This window comes from Muntiacus reevesi, chromosome 1, assembly GCF_963930625.1.
Source record: "Muntiacus reevesi chromosome 1, mMunRee1.1, whole genome shotgun sequence".
Classification (NCBI taxonomy): domain Eukaryota; kingdom Metazoa; phylum Chordata; class Mammalia; order Artiodactyla; family Cervidae; genus Muntiacus; species Muntiacus reevesi.
The window spans coordinates 170,314,604-170,338,178 of NC_089249.1; the positions used below are offsets into that span (position 1 = coordinate 170,314,604).

At 49.7% G+C, this 23,575-nt stretch overlaps 2 protein-coding genes across 2 annotated transcripts in view; one reads left to right on the top strand and one right to left on the bottom strand.

Annotated features, from left to right (window-relative positions):
* The window catches only part of CSMD2 (CUB and Sushi multiple domains 2), a 677,437-nt gene that overhangs the window by 300,908 nt on the left and 352,954 nt on the right, over positions 1-23,575 (top strand). The gene's annotated exons all lie outside the window — the stretch shown is intronic.
* HMGB4 (high mobility group box 4) lies at positions 12,670-13,254 on the bottom strand. Its single transcript, XM_065930481.1, has one exon. The coding sequence runs from the start codon at positions 13,252-13,254 to the stop codon at positions 12,670-12,672; it is 585 nt and encodes a 194-aa protein (XP_065786553.1).

Consider the following 23,575-nt stretch of genomic DNA (forward strand, 5'->3'; position numbering starts at 1 on the left):
GGTACAGACGAGATACTCAGAACAGTGGCTGGCACAAAGGAAGTGCTCAGAGGGGACTCTCCTGTTCCCGGAAGTTGCGTAGGTGCCTTATACTGTGTCTGTTCATTTTTTTCTCACAATAATTGTAGGAAACAGATTTCTATATCCCCATTATGCAGAAGAAGAAATTGAATCTAAGATGTTCAGTAAATTGCCCAAGGCCGAGTAGCTAGTAAGTGGCAGGGACAGATTTCTCAAGTGGAGCGCTCTAGCTCCAAATCCTGTGTTCTCCCTGATTCACCGTCGTGGCCAGTCCCCTCCGTGGTCAGCCCGGCTTCCGTAATCTCACCCCTCCCACCCCTGTCCTCCGGATCCCTCGGCATCCACTCCAGTTCCGGTGATGGTGTACTCACAGCTCCACTTCTTAGCTTTGGCAACTCTCTGAGTCTGCATTTCTCTGCTTCTGAAAGCTGCCACAATAGCAGCCCCCTGAGGGCCAGAGACGGACTGAGTGGGGGGAGCTGGCCTGGCCCCCCACACCTAGACTTTGGTGTCCTCCTGTTAGAGCTCCGTGACCACAGTGAAGCAAGACAAAAACAAGGCCACTTCATAATCACATCTGAACTCAGACACAAATGAGGGTATCACCAAAAGACAATGACCCCACCTCCCCCTCCCTTTGCATCTTGGCTAACACGAGTGACAGCTGCTTGTTTTGTAAAAAATATTTTATTTATTTATTTGGCTGCATCTGGTGTTCACAGCATCATGTGGGATCTTTTGTTGCAGTGTGAGGTCTCTCTAGTTGTGGCACGTGGGCTCAGTAATTCTGGCCTAAGGGTCTAGTTCCCCTGTAGTGTGTGGGATTTTAGTTCCCTGGCCAGGGATGGATACTGCATCTCCTGCATTACAAGGCAGATTCTTAACTGCTGGACCACCAGGGAACTCTCAGCAGCTGCTTATTTACCAGTTACAACTTTAGTCTTGCCAGTCACCTTCTAGATAAAATTAAGTACCCAATCGTAGAAGTATATTCACTTCTTGATAGCAACCAGTCCACAGCAAAGCTCCACTGCTTTGAACCCTCCCCCACATCACCTAACAGAAAGCCTAACTCCTACAGTGAGTTCTTTGCAACCCCAGGCTCCTCTGTCCATGGGATTCTCCAGGCAAGAATATGGTAGTGGGTTGCCATGCCCTCCTCCAGGGAATCTTCCTGACGCAGGGATTGAACTCCAGTCTCTTGCATTGCAAGCAGATTCTTTACCATCTGAGACTCCAGAAAAGCCCTGCACTTACTGAGATGCCTGGCGGTTTCCAGGGCTGTGCCTTCTCCCTCACAGCCAAGAGCCAATGATCTCAACTTTGTTCAACTACAGGTGGACTCCCGCTGCTCTTCAGCTGTGCTTTGTGGTTGGGGGCAGAGGAGGGGTGAGGAATTGACACTGCCTTCTGATGATGCCTGGAAAGTGCTAAGACTATAGTATCTGTGCTGTGCTTAGACGCTCAGTCGTGTCCGACTCTTTGTGACCCCATGGACTGTACCCTGCCAGGCTCCTCTGTCCATGGGGATTCTCCAGGCAAGAATACTGGAGTGGGTTGTCATGCCCTCTTTCATATTAGCATTATATTTATGGCCACAAATATATATGGACCATATAGTATATGTACTAGACCACAGTATATGTGCTGCTGCTGCTGCTACATCGCTTCAGTCGTGTCCGACTCTGTGCGATCCCATAGCCGGCAGCCCACCAGGCTCCCCCGTCCCTGGGATTCTCCAGGCAAGAACACTGGAGTGGGGTGCCATTTCCTTCCCCAATGCATGAAAATGAAAAGTGAAAGTGAAGTCGCTCAGTTGTGCCCGACTCTTAGGGACCCCATGGACTACAGCCCACCAGGCTCCTCCGTCCATGGGATTTTCCAGGCAAGAGTACTGGAGTGGGGTGCCATTGCCTCCTCTGATATATGTGCTAGTTGTTAGCATTATATTTATGACCAAAAATGTCCTCCTCCTTTGGACAGAACTGGTGTGCACCCGTACATCTCATCGACCAGCCCTGCCTTCTCTGAAACCCGCAGACAGCCCCTTAGGTTTGTTCTGGACACTGCAGCACACCCCCTTTGCATCTTCTCACAGAGCCCAGTCCTGTGAAAACTTTTATCACCTGTAACATCTGGGTGGAGGACCTCCTCTCAGGGTATTTAGACAGCCTAGGAGGGTGGTGAGGGGCCAGGTTGGCCATGGAGTCACCAGTAGGCATTAGCAGCCCCCTTCTGCTTCCTGGCCGGGCAGACACCGTGCAAATGCAGGCTCCCTCGCCCACTCACTAGAGCTGTGTGGGCCAGGGGAGCCGGGCTGGATTCTTCAGCGCAAATGTACTCACAGCTGCATCCAACAGGGGCAGCCCCAGGGACCGCAGAGTTCTTTCATGCCCACTGCCGCTAATTGCAGATAATGCATTAAAAATACAGAGCCGCATCTGTTCATTTCAACACGAGTATCGAGGAATTTACGTGGCTCGTAATGACAGGGTGTGAGGGGAGGAACACGCTTCATTCTGCCTGCGGGCCAGAGGCGCAGCTGTGAGCAGAGAGCTGGAGGTGTGATTTCTGGTGGCCAACAAATTCTCTGGGTGAGAGCCAAGCCCTTCCAAGGAGGCGCCGAGGGAAAGATCCTGGTGTTTCTCTGGAAATGCCGAATTATGTAACCAGTCAAGCACAGGGTGTTGTCTCAGGAGGCCTCCTGGCCCAAGTCTGCTGTGTGTCCAGTTCCAAAAAGAGGAGGTGACTGACAGCAGGCCTGGGAAGGAGGAACCTTTCAGTATTCCATTGCTCGTTTTCCAGCACTGAGCACCTCACCTAGAGCCTCAGTTCCTCATCTACAAAATGGGGACGTTTAAAGTTTCTGCCTGATTGATTTTATTATTAAGTAAGGTTGTTACATGTAAGGTTTTTCTGGGTGGCTCAGTGGGTAAAGAATCTGCCTGCAATGCAGGAGACACAGGAGACCAGGGTTCAATCCCAGGGTCGGGAAGATCCCCTGGGAAAGGGAATGGCTACCCACTCCAGTACTCTTGCCTGGAGAATCCCATGGACAGAAGAATCCCATGGACAGAGGACTGGCGGGCTACAGTCCATGGGGTCAGAATGAGTTGGACATGACTGAAGCGACTGAGCACACAGTCACACATTGCATGTAAATTGCCTCAAACGCTACCAGGCATGGCACAGTGACATAAACAACAGCTTTATGTTATTATTTTACTGCATGTGGAGCCCTGTGTGAGATTTTTAAGAGCACTAGGATGAATAAGGCAAGGCCCCTGCTCTCCTGCACAAGTTGAGACAAATGCTAGTTAAGATGTGATATGAACGACATGATGATGTGGTACGGGAGCATCGAGTAGGGTGAAAGGGTCCAAGAGGGCTTCCTGGAGGAAGGGACATTTGAGCTGAGTCTTGTCTGACAAGTGGAAATTTATGCGACCTTGAAGGTAGGAAGGAGGAGTTCAGCCTGGAGCAGCATGTGCAAAGGCCCTGAGGAGAGTGTGAGAGTGTTTCTGGAGGAAGTATTGTAGCACAGGGCCTTGGGGCGGGTGTACTAAGTATCTATTTCCTGTGTAACAAATTACCCCAAGTCTTATGGCTTGAAGCCATGTTTCTCATCTCACCTTGTCTGTGTGGTAGGAATCCGGATATGGCTCAGCCAGATTCTCACAACAACGCCATCAAGGAACCTTCCTGGGCTATCATCATCTCAAAGCTCTGTTGGGGAAAAAGATTTGCTCCAAGCTTATTATCGGGGTGGTTTGAAGGATTTTGATGTCCTCAATGCTGTTGACCAGAGGTTGCCTTAGTTGCTTTCCACAGAGCAGCTTTCAACACAGCTGTTGCCTTCATCAAAGTGAGTCCGAGACAGAGAAAGACAGAAATCATGTTCTTTTATAACCTAATCTCAGACTCGGTTGCCCATCACTTTTGCTGTATTCTATTTGTTAGAAGCACTGGGCTCCTCCTTTGGACAGAACTGGTGTGCACCTGTACCTCTCACAGACTAGCCCCGTCTTCTCTGAAATCCATGTAGACATAAGGGGAGAGGTTTATACAAGGGTGTGAATGCCAGGAGACAAAAATCATTTAGTCACTTCTAAAGCTGCCTACAGCAAGCTGCCCCCTATCCTGCAATGACCTAATGGCCTTTCCACATGCAACATACTGTTACCCCTTCCCAAGGCCCCCCAAAAGCCTCATCCCATGAAAGCACTGGCCCAATGTCCAGAATTGCACCATCTAAATCAAGTTCAGGTATGGACCAACTTGGTGTAATTCCTTAAGTACAGGTCCTAAAATATTGTTACTCTGGAGCTATAGCTTTGCAAAACCAGGTGGACAAGTTCCTGGTCCCCTCACACAGGACATACAGTGGTGGAACAGGCACGGGGCAATGGGTTCGGACCTTCTTACTCAAAAGTGGGGGGAAAGTGAGGCAGAGAAAAGTCCCTGACCCATAACAATTCTGAAATCCACCAATGAAAATATTGGAAGTTTCTTGATTAGTTTCAAAATCTGAGAATATTCAGCTCTACCTTTTGAGCTCTTGGTTTCTCCCTCTGAGTCGTCCTTCTTTTTTCTTCATGAAAGGAAATGTATGTTTGAAGCTTACTTTTCTTCAGCCTGCTTCCTGCAGAGAATTTGGGGAGCCCAGTGGCCTCTTTTTATGTTGTACCCTCTCTGTCCTTTTTGTTCCAATCTGACAGTGATACTTCTGATAATAGTTTTCTCCAAAACTTCGTGGGTCTTCTGTAAATTTCATAGCGATTCACTCTATTACACAAAAACCACAACCACAAATTTCTTTGAACTGAACTTCTCTACCTTGGGCGTCCATTAAGATGGCCAAGGGACAATGCTCACACGCTTCCCAGAGGCCCTATTATTTGATCTTGAGACTCTGTAAAGGCCACCCTGGTCTCTTTAAAGGGCCTTTGTGAAGCTGAATAATACTACAATCCTTTGATCTCCCTGAGGTCTTAGCCACAGGTTGTACAGTCACACCCTTGGCTTTATCTCCAGACCACCTTTTCTTGACAGTAATCAAAGCCATCTCTTAATTTTAGCATCCTTTGCTGTCTTGGGAGGCTGAGAGCTTTCCAAACTATCTCCCCCACCACCTCTCCCTCATTTTATCTCTCTTCTCACATTGCTGTTGTTCACTTAGTCACGTCTGATTCTTTGCAGCCCCATGGACTGCAGCACACCAGGCTTCTCTGTCCTTCACTGTCTCCAAGAGTTTGCTCAAACTCATGTCCATTAAGTTGGTGATTCCATCCAACCATCTCACCTTCTGTCACCCCTTCTCCTCCTGCCCTCAATCTTTACCAGCATCAAGGTCTTTTTCAGTGAGTCAGCTCTTTGCATCAGGTGGCCGAAGTATTAATATTCAGCATCAGTCCTTCCAATGAGTGTCCAGGGTTGATTCCCTTTAGGATTGACTGATTTGATCTCCTCTCTGTCCAAGCGTCTTCTCCAGAACCACAGTTTGAAAACATTAATTCTTTAGTGCTCAGCTTTCCTTATGGCCCAACTCTCACATCCATACACAACTACTGAAAAAGCCATAACTTTGACCAGACAGACCTTTGTTGGCAAAGTGATGTCTCTGCTTTTTGATACACTGTCTAGGATTGTCATAGCTTTTCTTCCAAGGAATAAACATTTTTTAATTTCATGACTGCGGTAGCCGCTCACAGTGATTTTGGAGCCCAAGAAAATAAAATCTGCCACTGTTTCCATAAGCAGCAAGAAGAAACCAGCTAGTACCTTCAACCCTTTGCTTAGATATCTCTTTAGCCAGATCACAGAGTTGATCAGGCACATGCCCTTCCATATCCCTGCAGATGACATTGTCGCCAAGGTTTCCTTCACTGTGTAACAAGGGTCCCCTTCCTCCAGCTTCCAGTAAGATGTTCCTCACTTCCTTTGACCCTTCCCGAGCAGCATCCTCAAAGTTCTGGTTTCTCTAATAAGCTCCTCAGAATACTCCCAGCCTCTGCTCACACCATCTGGTTCCAAAGCCATCTCACTTTCTGAGATATTTTTCATGACACTGATTCTCTCTTGATACTAAAATCTGTGTTCATTATCTATTTCAGTTTGTAACAATTTACTCCAAACCTTAGTGCCATAAAACAACATGCATTATCTTAATTTCTACGGGTTAGGACCCTGGTACCGCTTAGCTGGGCCAATCATAAAGTTGCAATAAAGGTATCTATGGCGGCTGGGGAGTGATCCTCTTCCAAGCTTACTCAGTTACTGGCGGGATTCAGGTCCCTGCAGGTTGTTTGATTGAGGGCCTCAGTTCCTTGCTGGGCGCTGGCCAGAAGCCTCCCTGAATTCCTTGCCATGTGGACCTCTCTACAGGGTGGCTTTCAACATGTCAGTTGCTTCAAGTAAGCGAGAAAGAGAGAGAGAGGAGAGACCAGGAGTCTTCTATAGCCTAGTCCCTTCTGAAGAAGTGACATCCTATCACTTTTGCCCTGTTCTGTTCATTAGAAGGAACTCACTAGGTCCAGTCCACACTCAAAGGGAAGAATCACACATGAGTGTGAATGCGAAGAGGCAGGGTTCACGGGGAGCTGTTTCAGAAGTTGAATGTGGGCGACAGTGCCTCTAACAAGGCAGCAGTGGCCTGATTATGCCACGTCAGCCTCCCATCGTGAGGCTCAACTGCCGAAACATCCCACCGTCCAGCTACCGCTCGGCCAGGCGGAGCAGTGGAGGGACTGGAAAGCGCCCCAGGGGAGGGGAGCTGATACAGGACAGCTGTTAGCAGCGGATGGCCACACGGGAGTGCTCACTGTGTCACTGCTGATCCGCCCCGGAGGTCAAGGCCAGTTTGGAGGATCACAGGACCCCCTTTTGGCCTTTAGCCTAGCTCTTTCTCTTGCTTGAACTGTTTTTTTGTGTTTTGTTCTGTCTTTAAACCACTCATTGGAGACCAGGGCAGGCAACCCCATCCGCTGGGCACTTGTCACATACCAGGCTTCATTTACAGTGATGTCCCAGACATTTCGTTTATTCCCCAGGTACTGTTTGTGGGTTTGTGGTCGTTTGTGGGTTTGTGATTGGAGGTGTAGGTGTTGTTTGTGGGCCTGTGACTGTTTGTAGGTTTGGGATTAGAGGTGCAGGACAGGACAGTAAGGTGCCAGTGCTTTGTGACTTCAACCTGATGACCTCACCCTGGCCACGGACTTGATCCTCAGTCATATAGGCCCAGAAACTGGACCTTTTGGTCCCCAAACAGCTGATGCTTTAGTGAAGACTGAAGTTAATGCTCAGATCCCAATGCTGCTGTGTGGTTCAGGTGCTAATTGATCATCGTTTGCAACTGGGATCAACTTCTCTGTTGTAGTTTGAGGAAAGCCCAATCTATATGTATGTATGTGTGTATATGTGTGTATGTATGTGTGCATGCATGCATGCTAAGTCACTTTAGTCATGTCCAACTCTTTGCGACCCTATGGACTGTAGCCTGCCAGGCTCCTGTGTCCATGGAATTCTCTAGAAAAGCATACTGGAATGGATTGCCATGTCCTCCTCCAGGGGATCTTCCTGACCCAGGGATCAAATTCATGTCTCCTGCAGCTCCTGCATTGCAGGTGGATTCTTTACCACCGCACCACCAGAGAAGCCCATATATTTGTGTGTACATCTGTGCCCATATATATTCCTTTGCAAAGTTCAGAGTCAGTTGGCAGATGAAGAAGACAGACAGATGAGGATTAGCCTCTCACCTTTATTATTGATGAACCCGTTGGAGAGGAGACCTGAGTAAACTTTGCAGCCAGCGTTGAAGGAGTGGGACGGGGAGGTGAGGGAGAAGAGAGGAGAGCAGGTCAGCCCTTCCTCTCAGACTCACTTGGCAGATCAGTGATGCCTCCTCATCAGCATAAATGCCAGGGCTGCATGAGAGAAAAGAACTCCATGATCCTGGGACCAGCAGCATCCTATTACCTGGGAACTTGCAGAAATGCACCTGTTAGGCCCCACTCCCAGAAAAATTGACTCAAACTTTAGGGGTGGGACCCAGCATTCTGTGTCTGAATGAGGTCTGAGGTGATTCTGATGAAGGCTCAAAGCTGAGAACCACTGGTCTACTGGGAGCTGCTCAAGCTGGAAATCTGAGCCCTAGGAAACAGTGATCCCCTAGAATGTTTTGCCATGCTCGTCTGCCCTTCCCCCCATCTCTGGGAGAATGAATCATAGGAGGGAAGTTTCAGAGCTTCCACATTTGGTTTTTAGCTTACAACTCTCCCAGGAGGCCCAATGGAGGCTCCTGAAGGGAAAGGCTACCCACTCCACTCTTCTGGCCTGGAGAATTCCATGAACTGTACAGTCCATGGGGTCTCAAAGAGTTGGACACGACTGCGTGACTTTCACTTCACCAAAGGGAGGAGTACCATGAATTTGGCATGTGCTAGCCTTGCCTCTTCCTCTTGCAGACCTTGGAGGGACCAGACTCCCCTTAGTGGGACTTGGTAGACTCCAGAATGACTGTTAGCCAGAAGTGGAAATGGAGGCAGGAAAGCCTCTTTGACTCCCCTTTGCACTGAGGTTTCACCACAGACTCCTTGCTAAGGCCTGTCCCCCTCTGACCACATCTGGCTGCTCACTCACTCCTCGAGTCATTCTCGCCTCTCTTCTGTCCAATATGCCGATTCCTGCCTCAGGATCTTTGCACTTGCTGTCCTACTTGAGTAGCTCTTCCTTAAGACCCTGGAAAGCCTGCCTCCTTCTTGTCCTTTATTTTTTAAATTTTTAATTAGAAGATAATTGCTTTACGTTGTTTTATTGGTTTCTTCTGGGCAGCAACACAAATCGGCCTTAAGTGTGTGTGTGTATGTGTGTATGTATGAATATATATATATATATGTATGTATGTATGTATGTATGTATGTATCTCCTCTCTCAAACCCAGATGTCATCTTCTCTGAACACCCATTTAAAGTGCCCGCAACCCCACTTGTCATGATTTATCTCATTACCCTGGATTATTTTCTTCAGAGCACTTGACACTCTCAAAAAAATGACCTGGCGTGTTTATTTGTTGACTTGTTTACATATTTATGAGAGATCAGGGATGCTGCTGCCTCCCTAGCACTAGAATAGCTCCTGGTATGCCGCTGGCATAAGAGGTATGTGAATATTTGCTGAATAAATGAACGAAAATGCTCTGGGAGAGAAGGTTCAGAGTGGAGTGATTCAGGCATCCAGACAGCCGTGGGCCCAAAGATTTGGTCTCCTTCCTCCTGAGGGCAGAGGGCAGGGACACATGAGCCCAGTCAAGTGGGTCTGAGGGGAGTGCGAACACCACACCAGGCTTTCCGCCTGCTCTTCCTCTCCCCCGTTATCTTAGACCCCGGCTCCCCCTGCCTCTCCCCCTCTGGCCCTCCCTCCCTACACTGCCATCCCACTCCAGTCATTAGAAGCCAGCAGAGTCACACCCTCCTGCCGGCTTTTTCATAAAGGAATGTTAATAGAGTTAGTTTTCAGCAGGAGTACTGCAAACCGTTGTCAAAACTCTCACTTGGCCTCCCTCATTCACAGAATTAATCACACAGGAAACCAGAAAAGGGTGGCGTGAGGGGGGCCCAGCTCTGCGAGGGCCCTCTTCCCAGAGAAGACCGAGGTGGGACACACACCCATCGCCCACCAAGAGTCCACAAACAGGCTGGAAACGAGACAGCCTAACTGGAACCACGACAGAGTGGTACAAGTCAGGATCTAACTAGCCCTGGCGGGGGCGGTGGAGTACAGGGCTCCTCCGAATTCAAGAGGTTGAGAACAAAGGGAAAAAAATCAACAAGTAGGGTGGAGGCTGGAAGGAGAAAGAAGGTTAAAGATGATTCCTTTTAGAATGCAAGGAGGCTGTCATTTAATGAGTACTGTGTTAGTTGTCTACTGCCATATAGCCAATTACCACAAGCTTGTTGCCTTAAAACAACCCACATTCATTATGTCATCATTTCTGTGGTTCAGAATCTACTAACAGCTTAGCTGGGTCCACTGCCTGACATCTCACAAGGCCAAGCAAGCTCTCGAGGTGTCAGTCAGAGCTGAGTTCTCATCTGGAGGCTCAGCTGGGGAAGGATACACTTCTCTGTTCATGATGTTGCTGCAGTATTTATAGGACTGAAATCTTGATTGTTTTTTCTGGCTGCTGGTCTATGGCACCTTCGGTTCCTAGAGATTCCCCACAGCCTGTTGCCACATGGGCTTTCTCAGCTTGGCCACTTACTTCATCAAGCCAACAAGGAGGATCTTGAGAGCAAATCAACCAGCAGGATAGAACTTTACGTACCATGGCATAATCGCAGAAGTCACATCGCATGTCCTCTGCCCTGTTCTGTTGGTTAAAGGCAAGTTGCAGGTTCTGCCCACATTTAATGGGAAGGGGTCACACCAGGGTATGAATCCCAGGAGTGAGGAATTGTGAAGGAGTAACCCCTCTAGAGGATCCACCACAGAACATATTGTGTGCTCAGGACCATGCCAAATGCTTTTGCATGCATTACATCATTTAATCACTAAAACCACCTGCAAGGCAGGCATCATCCCCTTTGCACAGATGAGAAATCTGAGACAGAAGGAGGAGAACTTACTTGCCCAAGGTCCTGCCAGTAATGGAAACCACTTGTTGTCAGGACACTAAACCTAGAGGTTAGAGAGCATCTTTACAGTGAGGACCAAGGGCCCGAGGGAGGTAGGGGAAGAGGAGAGCAAGAAGGGTCTTGCTTTGAGGCTTAAGACCAAGAGTGACAATGGCTGTGGATTTCAAGCTGAGAAAGAAGAAAACTAACAGTCTCAACTTTGCCAATGAAGCAGAAAATGAGGGTGTCTCCTGAGAGCTTGGAGGTTGGGCTGGAGGGGGAGCAGAGCCAAGTTGGAAGAGCAACTTAGGGAATGGGAAGGGGGAATGGGAGAATTTGCTGGCCTGAGTACAAGTTTGCTGAGGAGGATAAAGCTGCTTCCTCTATGAAGACTTCAGCACTTGCCTTGGTAGTAGTCCTCAGTCCCGCCACCCTCAGCTCTTTGTTTATTCTCTTCTCTTCTCAGTCCTTGCAGGCCTGGGGTCTCTGCTTGTGTCCACTCCTCCCATGAAGGCTGGAACTCAATAGTAGACTGCACTGGGCCACCTGGTCCCCAGCACAGGGTCTGGCCCAGGGGAGCCCTTCATAAATAATTTGGCCTGATTCCAGACCCTGAAATTCTAAGTCACTCCACCATGTTACTTCTTACCCCCAAAGGGTGAGAAATGACCCAGTTTGAAAAGTCTATTCCAAACTATGTATTTTTACTTTTGTTCCATGAGTAAAAGTTTAAACAACAGCAGGTTACAAAGATACAAATCCCTCATGGAATAGGGTTTAGAGGTGGAATTAGGGAAGTCTGCTGCATGCAGAACCTGGTGACAAAAGCAGCAGTTTTGCATTTTTTTCTAGTCTTTTTGCTATCAGAAGTCAAGGACCATTTCAAAACATCCCATATTAATTTAGATTGGTAGGAAACATTGCCCACAGAGTATTGTTGCCTAGAAAATACACTTAGAGTAAACACAGTGCAATCCCATTTGTATCAAACAGCCCATCTTGACTCATTTTAAGTGGGAGAAAACTTAACTCATACCATCTTAGATAAAAGCTCAAACATGTGGGCTTATCTTCACTCAAAAGTCCAAGAAGCCAAAGGGACTAACATTTTGGCCTGAGGAGGCAAATGACTGCCTACAGCCCCCAGGACAGCATCCTCCCCTGGGACTTCTTATACAAGTCCTGAGGTCCACTCTGATTGGACCAGCTTGGATCACGTGCCCATCAGTGAGCCAATCACTGTGTCCAGGGGATATCTACCTGATCCAGTCTTGATCAGGATGGAGGTGGTGTGCTGTGAGCAGGAGGAAAAGAGATGGGTACCGAGTGGTCACAGAGGCAACAAGTGTCCACCCTGTGGGTTATGTTCACAGAAGAGTGACTGGGTAGATGCCCACCGGAATGTTGAGAAAACCGTTTTCTTCAAGTTATAGTTCTCAGGCAGAGTCTGATAACCTATTTTTGTAAAATCAGCCCCAGGCTTCACCCTAGTGAATAGAATGGGGACCACCCCTAAGGTCTCATCCTGGCCCACAAATAGTATCTAAGACTTGCTTTAGGACCAGTTCTGGAATCCCTGCAGACACTGATTCCCCTAAGGCCCACCTAAACTCCAGTTTCCCAGCCTCTGCTGGGGCCTGAATTGGAACCCTGACCTGGACTCCAGGCCTTTTGCCCACCTGGTGAGAAGGGTGGCAGGACTGGCTATTGGGCACTTCACTATGAGCAGAGTCTTCCATCCTGGAGAACCACTTGGGGCCCAGATGCTCCCACCCCTAGGACTCCTAGCTTCTTTACACCTGGAGACTCCCACACCCCACCCCACCTGCACAAGCCAAGTGCAATAAATACTGACCACACACCTCTTCAGACACTGTAGCTCCTTCTCTCAAACCCAGCCCCTCCCAGGATCAGTTCCCGAACCCTGATCTCGACTCCACCTTGCCACTCACTCGTTTCCCAGAGTGGCAGCCATGGCCACCCTAACGCCACACACAAACCAGAGGCAGGAATATCACGGAATGGTCCTTTATTTCTAGTTGGATCCATCACTTGTGTCTGACTCAGCTTGCTCGAACCCCCTGCACTGGTTCATAGCCGACTCTTGCAAGCGTTTCTTCGGGGGCTTGAATTGATTACGGTAGACACTGAGTTCCTCTCGGTACTTAGCTCTCAGGAGAGCTGCCCTTTGTTCGTAGGGCTGCTTGTCTACATCCGTCTTTGCAGACCACATCTTCCCCGAGGCCTTGGCCACCTGCACCACTGACCAGCTTGGATTCTCACTCTTGAGCTGGGCGTAGTGGTCTTGGCAGAAGAGTAGGAAGGACGATGGAGGCCGTCTGGGTGCATGGGGGTCCCGCTTTCTCCTTTTCTTCCTCCTGCCGGAGTAATTCATCATCTCTTCTTGGTATCGGGCTTTGTCGAGCTTGGCCAGGGCTTCATATTTGGCCTTTTCGTGCTTTGAGATGGATCTCCATTTTTCCGAACACTTTCTAGAAAACTCTTTAAAGCCAAGATAGGTATTGGGCTGCTGCTCCTTGAACTTGTTTCTGTAATTCAGCAAAAAGTGGATGTAAGAAGAGACGTTTACCTTAGGCTTTAGCTGATCTCTTTTCCCCATGTTCATAAATTCATTTTCTTTTCTGGACCCAGTAACTTGGACAGCAGAGACCTATGTCCCCCACACTCTAGGAGCAACTAGTAGTAGGTGGTCTGCTGGCGGTGAAATTTTCTGTCTCTCTGAGCTGTAGGCAAGGGTCCGCCTTTTCAGTGGTGGTGGCATTGTTGCATCAGAGGGGACTGTGACGTCACCCACAGGCCAGCCACTCCAGGCCAGTGCTAGTGGCATTTGCATACAGGTGCTCTTATTGGTTGGCTACTTGGAGGTCAGATTTGCTTCTTGTGGCAGATGATGGGTTACCCAGGGAAGGCTCTAGAGCAACCATGCCCCCTGCACTCTTTCTCCCTGGCTTCCTGAGGCAGCAGACTGGGCTCAGGTGGGGAGCTTTCCATCCTTTGGATGTAGTAACAAGCCACAGGGTCTGCCTTCCTCGCCGTACGATTGTCAAGGTGCCTCCTCACCCTTTCCAAAGACAGCCTGGAAATAATGAACATGAGGAGGTGGATGGCTCCAGAGCTGTCATGATAAAATGTAAAGTCTTTCCATTTGCCTTGAACAGTGGCAAACTCCTACCATACAGAGTTTAGTAGTAACTCTAAAAATAATCAGGTATGACAGCTGTGACTCGGTTCCTGTCAGGACAAAGTTATCTAATATAAAACCCAAGCACTTGGCCTCTAAGTCTGAACTCTTCATTTCTCTGAAATGCATTGGGTGGGGACGGGGGTGGGCATTGGGGAAGAAGGGAGGAGAGCCTTAAGATTTTACTAATATTACACCAGAGCCCATGAAAATGAGATAGAAAATCCTTGGCCTAACAGGAGGCCCCCTGTTCTCATCCCAGGGGTCCCCGTTTCTTGGGGTTAGAGCGCAAAACTCTAGCAGCTACACTCAAACTAGTCGGCTTCTGGCTTTTGGGGAAAAAAGTTGCAAATACCAGTATTCCAACTGGAGGGAAAAGAAGAGTGCCGTTTCTTGAGCTTTGGACACTGCGGGGCACTTCCTTGAATGGTCCTGGAGTTGCTATGGGGTTGTTGACAGAACCAAGTTTACAGGGCTAGAACACTGAGCCTCCTTAACATAAACATTAACATATTTAAGGTAGAACAGCCACTAACAGGTTGGAGTCTGGATTTGAACTGATTAGCCTAACTCAAGCCTGTGCTACATCCCGCCTGCATAGACACTCAAGCCTTCGTGGCCGGGGGTCTGGGTGCCTGACCTCAGCAGCTGAGCCTGGCAAGCTTGCCTCAGACTAGACAACCACATTAAAAAAAATGTACTTATTTATTTATTTATTTGACTGTGCCGGGTCTTAGTTGCAGCACGTGGGCTCTCTCTAGCTGTGGTGTGTGGGCTCAGTTGCCCCACAACATGTGGGATCTTAGTCCCCTGGCCAGGGATTGAACCTGAGTCCCCTGCATTAGAAGGCAGATTCTTAACCATTGGACCATCAGAGAGGTCCCTAGAGCACATTTTGACTTTTTGCCAAGGCTTTTCCCAAGACTCTATGACTGATTGCAAGTTCCATCTTATGTAAAATTGACTAGAGTCTTCAACCCTAAATCCTAGCCCCAATTTGCCACACGGTAGTTGGGCTACTTAAGCCAGTCCCTTCCCAAGCCTGTGATGTCTCATCTGTGGGATCAGGGACGTAGAATCAATGTTCCACTGGCCAGGCAACACTCTCCCAGTGACTTGCTGTAATTCTGTGGCTGGACTGGGAGGGCTGTAGAATACCAGATGCCAGCCTAGGCAATCCAAGCCAATGGTGGGGGCAGAGAGGTCTGGCCTGTGGGAACAGGTTCCTCTGGGGACACTTCTTTTCTAGGGAGCTTTTCTCCACTCTGGTTCTTTCTCCCAAGGCTAGAGGTTGTCTCATCTGTTTGCTGGACTTGAGTGGATGGGTTGTGAGGAAGAACTTGCTTAATGTGCATACATGTTCATCAGGTTCAGTTCAGATGCACAAAAGACCCCAGCAGCTTATCTGTGTCTCCATTCACAACCTTCCGCCCCGCCTCAGAATGATAAGATCTAGGAACATCAGCCCCATAATAACCATCTGCCAGAGCCTAGCAGATCTAGGAAGAGAAGAGAGTGTGGCTTTTGGTGGTGGGGCCACACTCCCGACTTGGCAGGGTGAAGAGGTGGACTCCTTTGCCTGGTGGAGCTTCAGGAAGACTTTCTCAACTGATGCTGTGTGCACTGGTATCTGAGGTTTGTTCCTTTCTATCTTTCCTGCCTGCTGCTTCCTGTCCTGGGAAGCTGACCCATATGGACCATATCAGTGGCTCCTGTGCCTTCTGGCTTCCATTTCAGTTTGGCCAGTGGGGACCCCCTACAGGAGATCAGGGAGGGAGGGATCTAGCTCCCTCCCTGCAAGGTTGCCTGGAGCTGGCTCCTCATCCCTGAACTGCAAGTCCTGGCTCCTCTTAAGCATCCTCTCTATATGATTTTCTCCTCCCAGGTTCCCCATCCTGTCTCCTCCAGCTGAGGGGGTAAGAGCTCCACCTTTACTAGCCTCTGAGGACTCTGCTGTCCCCTGTGGCTTTCCACCACCTTGCCCTTCCCTTGGTAAATAGCTGCTTTGTTAAACACTCCTCAAATTATCCTAATTTGAGTGGCCATCTGTTTCCTGCTGGGACCCTGACCTGTATGCCATGTTTCTAACCTTCCACATGGACAGCAAACAGCCATGGAGGTGGAGAAATAAAGCAAGTGTGGGCATCCCTCCAAAGTAGAAGGGTGTCAAGCTTCTGGAGGCCTGTGTGCTGGGCGGTACCAGGTGGAGAAGGGCCTGCAGGGGCTGCTGTGCCAGCCAGGAGCAGGCAGGACCAGGCCACGTGGCTTAAGAAGAAGTGTCTAACGTCCTTTGTATTATGAGTTGACCTCAGACAGGGGCGCTGCTCTGGAGGGCCAGGTAGTGAATACCACAGGCTTTTATGGACCACACATTTTCTGTTGCAAGTTAGTTTTCAACTCTGCCATGGTAGCTCAAAAGGAGCCAGAGACCACACCCAAATGAAGCAGTGACTGCGCCCAGATGAAACATCACAAACACGGGTGGTGTGGGCTGGGGGTCGTAAGCCTGACCACTCCAGTCTAGAGATGTGAATTCAGTATTTGCAAACTTCTGGACTGCAGTCTACAATAGGAAATGTATTCTATAAGTAAGTAAGTGTTAGTCACTCAGTCATACCCAACTCTTTGTGACCCCATGGACTGCAGCCCACCAGGCTCCTCTGCCCATGAGATTTTCCAGGCAAGGATACTGGAGTGGGTTGCCGTTTCCTTCTTCAGGGGATCTTCCCAACCCAGGGATCAAACCAGGGTCTCCTGCACTACAGGCAGATTCTTTACCGACTGAACTACAAGGGAAGCCCAATGCATTCTATACCATGACCCATTTATGCACATGCATACTTCGTAATCATAATATTCATACAGTGCTAATCGTGGGTGCTTCTGTTCTAAGCACATCACCTGTATTGTCTCATTTCATCCTTGTGACCACCCTGTGTGTGGGGTGGGGGTAGGGGTGCTATTTTTATCCCCATTATAAAGATAAGGTCTCTGAGCACAAAGGGTTTTCAGAAAAAAAAAAAAAAAAACAGTTTTATGAAACTAAGCTTATTATATCTGTGACGTACTCTTTTCTTTTCCATTCTATACTCTTATAATCTCTTGTACTTTACTTTCTCTTTAAAATGCACCCCCTGGGACCTCCCTGGCAATCAGGTGGTTAAGACATTGTGCCTCCCAATGCAGGGCACACAGCAAGATCCTGCATGCTACATGGCCTGGCCAAAAATAAATAAATAAAAATAAAATGCACCCCACAGTCTGATCTCATGAATGGGTCACAAGCCAGGGGTAGATTTGAAAAAAACTCGTCTAGGCAGGCTGGGCTGGAGCTCCCATCTCAGAGGCTGTGAGAACCTCTTCACTCAGCAGTGATAACATGAAGTGGAAAGAGCATGCATGGCCTCTGGAGCCAGACAGACCCTGAGCTCCAGTATGAGCTTTGCCATGCAGTAGCTGGGGGACTTTGGGCAAGTCTTGGCTGGATGTGGAGTGAAATGATCAAGGTGAGGATCCACTGAAAAGATGGTAGTAAAGCATCTGGCCCTGCCCCTCCCCTGCAGTGTGGGCAGGACTTAGGACTCACTTCTAATGAGTAGAGTGTGGACAAGGACAGAGGACATCTTTATAGTGGAGGAAGGGGGCAGATGCTACAGTAACCAAGGGATCCATGTGAAGGCTATTGGTAATAGACCACACGGATATCACACCCACCTTCTATGATGTGATAATAAAATCATCTCCCCCAGTGGTATTCTTCCCCCACATTCATAAACCCTGGTGTATAATCAGGAGAAAAGCTCAGACCAACCCAAATTAAAGGTCAGTCTGCAAAATACTTGATCAGTACAAAAGTGTCAAAGTCTTCACCAAACAAGGAAAGCTTGAAAAACTGACAAGACTAGAGGAGATTCTGTAGATATGATGACTCCTTGCCCAAGAAATACTGGACTGGATCCTGGAGCAAAAGGAGGCCTGAGTGGGAAACCTGGGGGAAATGAGAATGAACTCTTCCACTGAACCAATAGCAGTATACCAGAGTGGTTTTGCTACATGGCCCCTGGTTATGTAAGATGCTAATATTAGGGGAAGCTGGGGGAGGGGTATACAGGAAATTTCTGTACTGTCTTTACTATTCTGTTCTCATTTCAAAATAAGTTGTTTTTCATCTCCCCAACTGATAGGACTATGTACCCAGGGTTGAGGCGCCGTGTTCTTAATCCTTCTCTGGGAATCGTAGGGGCAAATTTTACCCTCACTTGCAACAGTTGTATGCTCCTGGCATATCTTCTCATCACAGCATTTCTCAAATTTGGGGGCAAGCATCAAATTTGGGGAACTTTAAAAATCCCAGGTCTCGACAACAGCAACACGAGAAAGTAGTTGGCAGAGGCACGTGGTCACTGCCGTGATGCTCTCTCCTGCCTCCCCTGGGGGCTGAGGATCCCCCTGGGGGATGCTGTCCCTCCTGGGGGCTGAGGATCCCCCTGGGGGATGCTGTCCCTCCTGGGGGATGAGGATCAATGCTGCTCTTGCCCTCTGAGCAAGGCATCTGTGACACCAAGAAAACTGGCTCCTCGAAGAGGTGCGTGTCCTAAGCCCCAAAGCCTGTGAATACATTACCTCACATGGCAAAGGGAACTTTGCAGATATGATTATGGTAAGGATTTGGGGATGGGAAGATTATCCTGGATTATCCGAGTGGGCCTGATGTAATCACATGGGTCCTTGTAAGAGGAAAGCAGGCGTTTGAGAGTTAGAGGCAGAGATGTGATGACAAATGTAGAGGGTCAGAGAGGGGCTTGAAGAGGCTACACTGGTGGCTTTGAAGGTACGGAAAGAGGCCGCCGGAGGAGAAACAAAGGTGACTTACTAGAAGCTGGCAAAGGCAAGCCGACAGATTTCACCTCTAGAGCCTCTGGAGAGAGTGCAGCCCCACAGACACCTTGACCTTGGCACAGCGATGCCCACTTTGACTTCCAGATTCGTCAGAAAATAAATCTGTGTTGCTTCAAGCCACTGAATCTGCAGTGATTTGTGAAAGCTGCACTAGAAAATGAACACAGTTATCTTTCGCATCCAGTTAGTGGTCTGTAACTATCCCAGTACTATTCTAACCCCCACTTGTGTTAGTTAATAAAGATGAGAAAATTTATGCCACTGCTGATTGGATTAGTTGAGGGAGCAGGGAGCATGATCTACTCAATTTTACACACTTCTTCACTCACTGGCTGAGTCATTAAGTCACTAATTCACTCACTGGCTTACCAGTTAATTCACGCTTACAGGCTTTCGGTTCATTCACTCACCACTCATGTGCACACACACGTGCGCACACACAAAACACACACACACACACCCTCAATCAGTAGCTGTGAGTTGCTGGGGCAGTGTGGCTGCTGCTTTCATGGCCGTTGATAAGCAGTGTTTGAGGGATGGATATGTTTCAGGAAGGAAGGTGGTGGTAGAGAGAAGTATCTGCCACTTCCTGGAAGCCAGATGGGCTAAGGAGGCAGGGTCATAGGCAGATCTAGACTCCTTGGTGCTGACCTCATGCCAAGAAATGTTACTCAATCCGATGTGACTGTGATAGTTCAATGCAAATGATGACAATGCTTTAGGTAGATCACCTCCAAAAGCCTAGAGAGAGAGATTATGCACATGCATACTTCATAATGTTGATTTCTTAGTTTGATGCGTGGATCATAGTTATGTAAGATGCTAATATTAGGGGAAGCTGGGGGAGGGGTATACAGGAAATTTCCGTACTGTCTTTGCAACTATTAACATTTCACAGCAGTGAGTGGAGGAGTCGGTTCTCACACTCAGGTTGGTTTGACTCTGAAGTCTATGTGTTTTCCTCTGCTGGTGGTCTAGAAACTTCCTTGAGGCCAGGGAGAAGGGGGAGCTGGGAAGGACCAAGCCAAGGATTGCAGGAGGAGAGCAGGTGGAAAGAGAGAAGGTGTCTACACCTCAGCACTTACGGGACTCAGGAGAGACTGTTCCCTTCGGGTGGATCCTTATTCCAGACACATCAGGTGAAGTTATCCCCAGGTCATAGGAGGCCCTGAGTCCAGCAGGTGGACTGACCTAGATGGCTGAACCCTACCAGCATCTGCAGGTACACTCAGAGCCTGGGTCCATTTCCCTGGGGTGATGCTGGCTAAAGCCAAGTACGGGCAGGGTCAGCATCCAGCCCAGTGGATCATGTGGACAGGAAATGGGACAGATGATCAGGTGTGAGAATAGGGTCAGCGTGGTGGGGGGCAGGTGTACCTGTTCACCTTTGGCAAGATGCAGCAAAGGGGGAGACGATGAGATCTAGAACAAGACCGACTTTGGAGAGTTAATCCCCCAGCCAGCTGTGGCCTTGCTGGCCTTGACGGAGGCCCTTCCTGACACCCAGAGTAGGACGCCTGGCCCCTGATGTTTCCATCCAAGCCCCTGCCTCTTTCAGCCGCAGTGCCTAGCTCCCTTCTTTCAAGCACACACTCCTTCTTTGGGAGAGTGGTCCCCAAAATCAGTCATGGGGGTTCCAGCAGGAGCCCATGCCCTGGGGACCCAGGAGTGGGCACATCCCTAGCTAGACTACTCAGAGGCTCCCAGTGAGCTTGTTCTAACTAGACCGAAGGGAAGAGATCATCTCTCTGGAGGTGAAGCTAGGAGGTTAAATCAGGGAGCTGGTAATTGTGGCCACTGTCCCAGCCTCCAGTCCACCGTCTGCAGCAGAGTAGAAGAAGCCAGCAGACAGAGCACAGCAGAGACGGGCCCAGAGAGGCCCAGGGCATCTGAGTCCTTGGGTCTAGTCCTCCCTGGAGCCAGCTACGGTATGACGACAGCAGCCACTAATTTCTTCTCTACCCCACTCTGGTTTGGTCTGGACTTCTGCCACTTGAAACCATGAGTTGAAGACATTAGCTTAGGGGTGATGGGGGTGAGTGATCTAATCCGGGAACCCTCCCCTCCCCCATTTCCAAGTCTTCCTTCCTGCCTCCTTCCTCTCCCCTCCGCTTGTGTCTGCTCTACATAACGGCGAGGTCTCTGGCTTGTTGTTCTGATAGTGTATGCACAGCGTTGGCGCATCTTGGCCCCTCCATCAGAGTGAATGTTTCTTGAGTATGTAGTATGTGCCACGTCCTGTATTGAGAGCTTGTAAACCCATTGTCTCACGTAAATCGCCTAGAGTTCTATGAGTAGGGTGCTGTTATCCATATCAAATACATGGGGAGGCTGAGATACAAAGCAGGTCAGTTACTTGCCCAGAGTTAGACAGCTGGGAAGTGTAGAGCTGAGACTTGAACCCAGGTAAAGTGCCTTCCAGGGCCCACATGCTTAACTCTGTCCCAAACTGCGCTGGATTCAGTAAATGTTAGTTCCTTTGCCCACGAGTCTCCATTGCTGCCCGGAGCTATGACACAGCCACGAATGATGGCTGCTGTGACTTGGAGCCTCAGCAAGAGTTTATGAGCATCACCTTGAATCACCACAGTCGCACTGTAAGATGCACACCAGGGAAAGAGAGGCTCAGAGAGGGACAGCGACCTCCTCTAGGTTACAGAGCCCAAGGATGTGGAGGCAGGATCAGAATCTACTCGTCTGGCTCTAGGATAGCTTCCTTGCTGACCTTAGCATCGCAGTCCCCAGGACAGTTTAGCCCACCCATTGTCCAACCACCTGGGAGACTCATTCCCTCAGCTACAGCTCCAGAGCTGCTGAACCATCAGGCAGGCCTGGCTAGCTGCCTCGTGGAGGAGGAGAAGGAGCATTGAGGATGCTCAGACTCAGAATGGCAGTCGAGTGGCAGGCAAAGGCTGGCGTGGGAGTCTCCTCGATCAGCCATCTGCAAACATTTCCTCTGGATGAGAAGTATTATCCAAATGTAATCCCCAGAGGCCTCTAGAAGGCAGGCATTGCCACCCTCCCTGGAATGAGGGCAGGTCCCTTCTCCGAGTCGTGTCTGCAGTGACAGGCAGAAGCTGGGCAAGGCTGAGGAAGCAGAACCGGTGGAGGCCAGGCCTGGGCTGCCGGAGGTGGGGAGGGGAGGTGACTGCCAAGTGTACTGGTGACGCTGGGGGCCACAGCGTGGCCCTGCACCTTGCTCTCACCAGAGTAGATGCAGGCATCCTTATTGCCCAGGGAGATGAGGCCTGGCTGTGCTGGGGTCTGCTTAATCCCTGTGTTCTCTGGAGTGTAGGGTTCAAGGCACTGACCTCATCTCCTCTCTTCTCAAATCTAAGCAAGGGAGTGAAATAGTTCCCATTTGCAAGACACCTACTGTGTGTCAGTAGTCCTGGACACATTATATGCAAGAGCACGGGTATCCCATTGCACAGATGGAGAAACTGAGGCTCAGAGAACTGCCAGCACATGCCTACATTTCACAGCTACTTAACCGTTGAGCCCAGATTCAAATACAGGGAGTGAGAGAGAGACCGGAACCAGGAAGGAGAGAGGGTCTAGGTAGCATGTGAGCACGCCTCCATCACCAGGCTCCTGAAGCCAGTGCCCTGTTCCTGGGCCAAGCCTGGTGGGAGCTGACTTTAGCATCTTCGGGTATGGGGGCCATCAGGTCTCTAGGCTGGATCTCAGGTCTATCTGCAGCAACAGAGACTTGAGCTGGGGGCAGGGAGTGGCCAGCTGAGGGCCGGGCAGCTGACCAGGACCCACACTTCTCTTAGATTGTGTCCCAGTCAGACCAGAGCACGTGCAGATGGAGGTGTGCAGAGGTATGAGGCTTAGGCCATCTTATAAGAGTGATGCAATGAGGTGGGAGAAGCAGCAGCAGAGCTGGGAGAGTTGATGCTGGAACACCCTTTTCCCCAGTCTCTACCGGGAGAGCCAAGCCTATGGGGCCTTCTGTTATCAACATGCGTGTAGAGTCCCATCAGCTGATCCGTCCAGTATCAACTGGCCACCCCCAATCCATTCAGCTATGGCCCGGTGCCACAAGGCTGCCCCTTCCAGGAGCTGTGGGTCAAGGGACAGAGACTGATCTTCAAACTCTACTCAGAAAAGCGTAGAGCTGCCCGATTTAGAGCTGGAGACAGACAGAGAGAGAGTTGAGCATCCCCTGAGAAGTCGTGGGGGATCCAGCACGCGCTGTTGTGCCCAGATCTTGGTACCCGGCACAAGTTCCCATCTCCAGATCCAACTCCATTCTGTTCGTGTTAGCCTCAGGGGCACAGCCTGTCCCCAGAGGCAGGAGAACCCTCACCAGGAAGCCATGCCCAGTGGGCAGCTGAGCTGGGGAAGGAACTGATGCCCCAAGCCGGTCCCCGGGCCTTCTCAGTGTGCGCCTCGCTCATCTCACAGCCCATTGTGATGACACTGTCATCCCAGCAGTGTCCTGTCCCCCGGCCCTTGGTGGCTCAGACACACGCCCTCCAGGGAGCGGTGCGTCTGGAGGCAGTGCATTTCCCTGCTGTAGTTTGTGTGGGTCCCTGGAGCTCACAGTCAGCTGAGCAGGGAAGAATGCTGGTAATTTGTCGAGTTTATTGAGTTGCTTCTGGGGAAGAGAGCACATTTGCCCACGTTGATTACCAAACTCTCCACTGGGGTTGCTGCACTGGGGCCATGTCACCATGAGAAAAGCTTCCCCAAAAGGTACCAGCAGCTGGTACAGGGCGGGCAGCACATCTCCATGGGAGACCAAGGTGAAACCCGCATGGCCCCCAAGCTGCTCCTTAATGTCCCCAGGCTTCCCTGCTCGTCTGCCTTTTCCTCTGCTTTCCCCACCTGT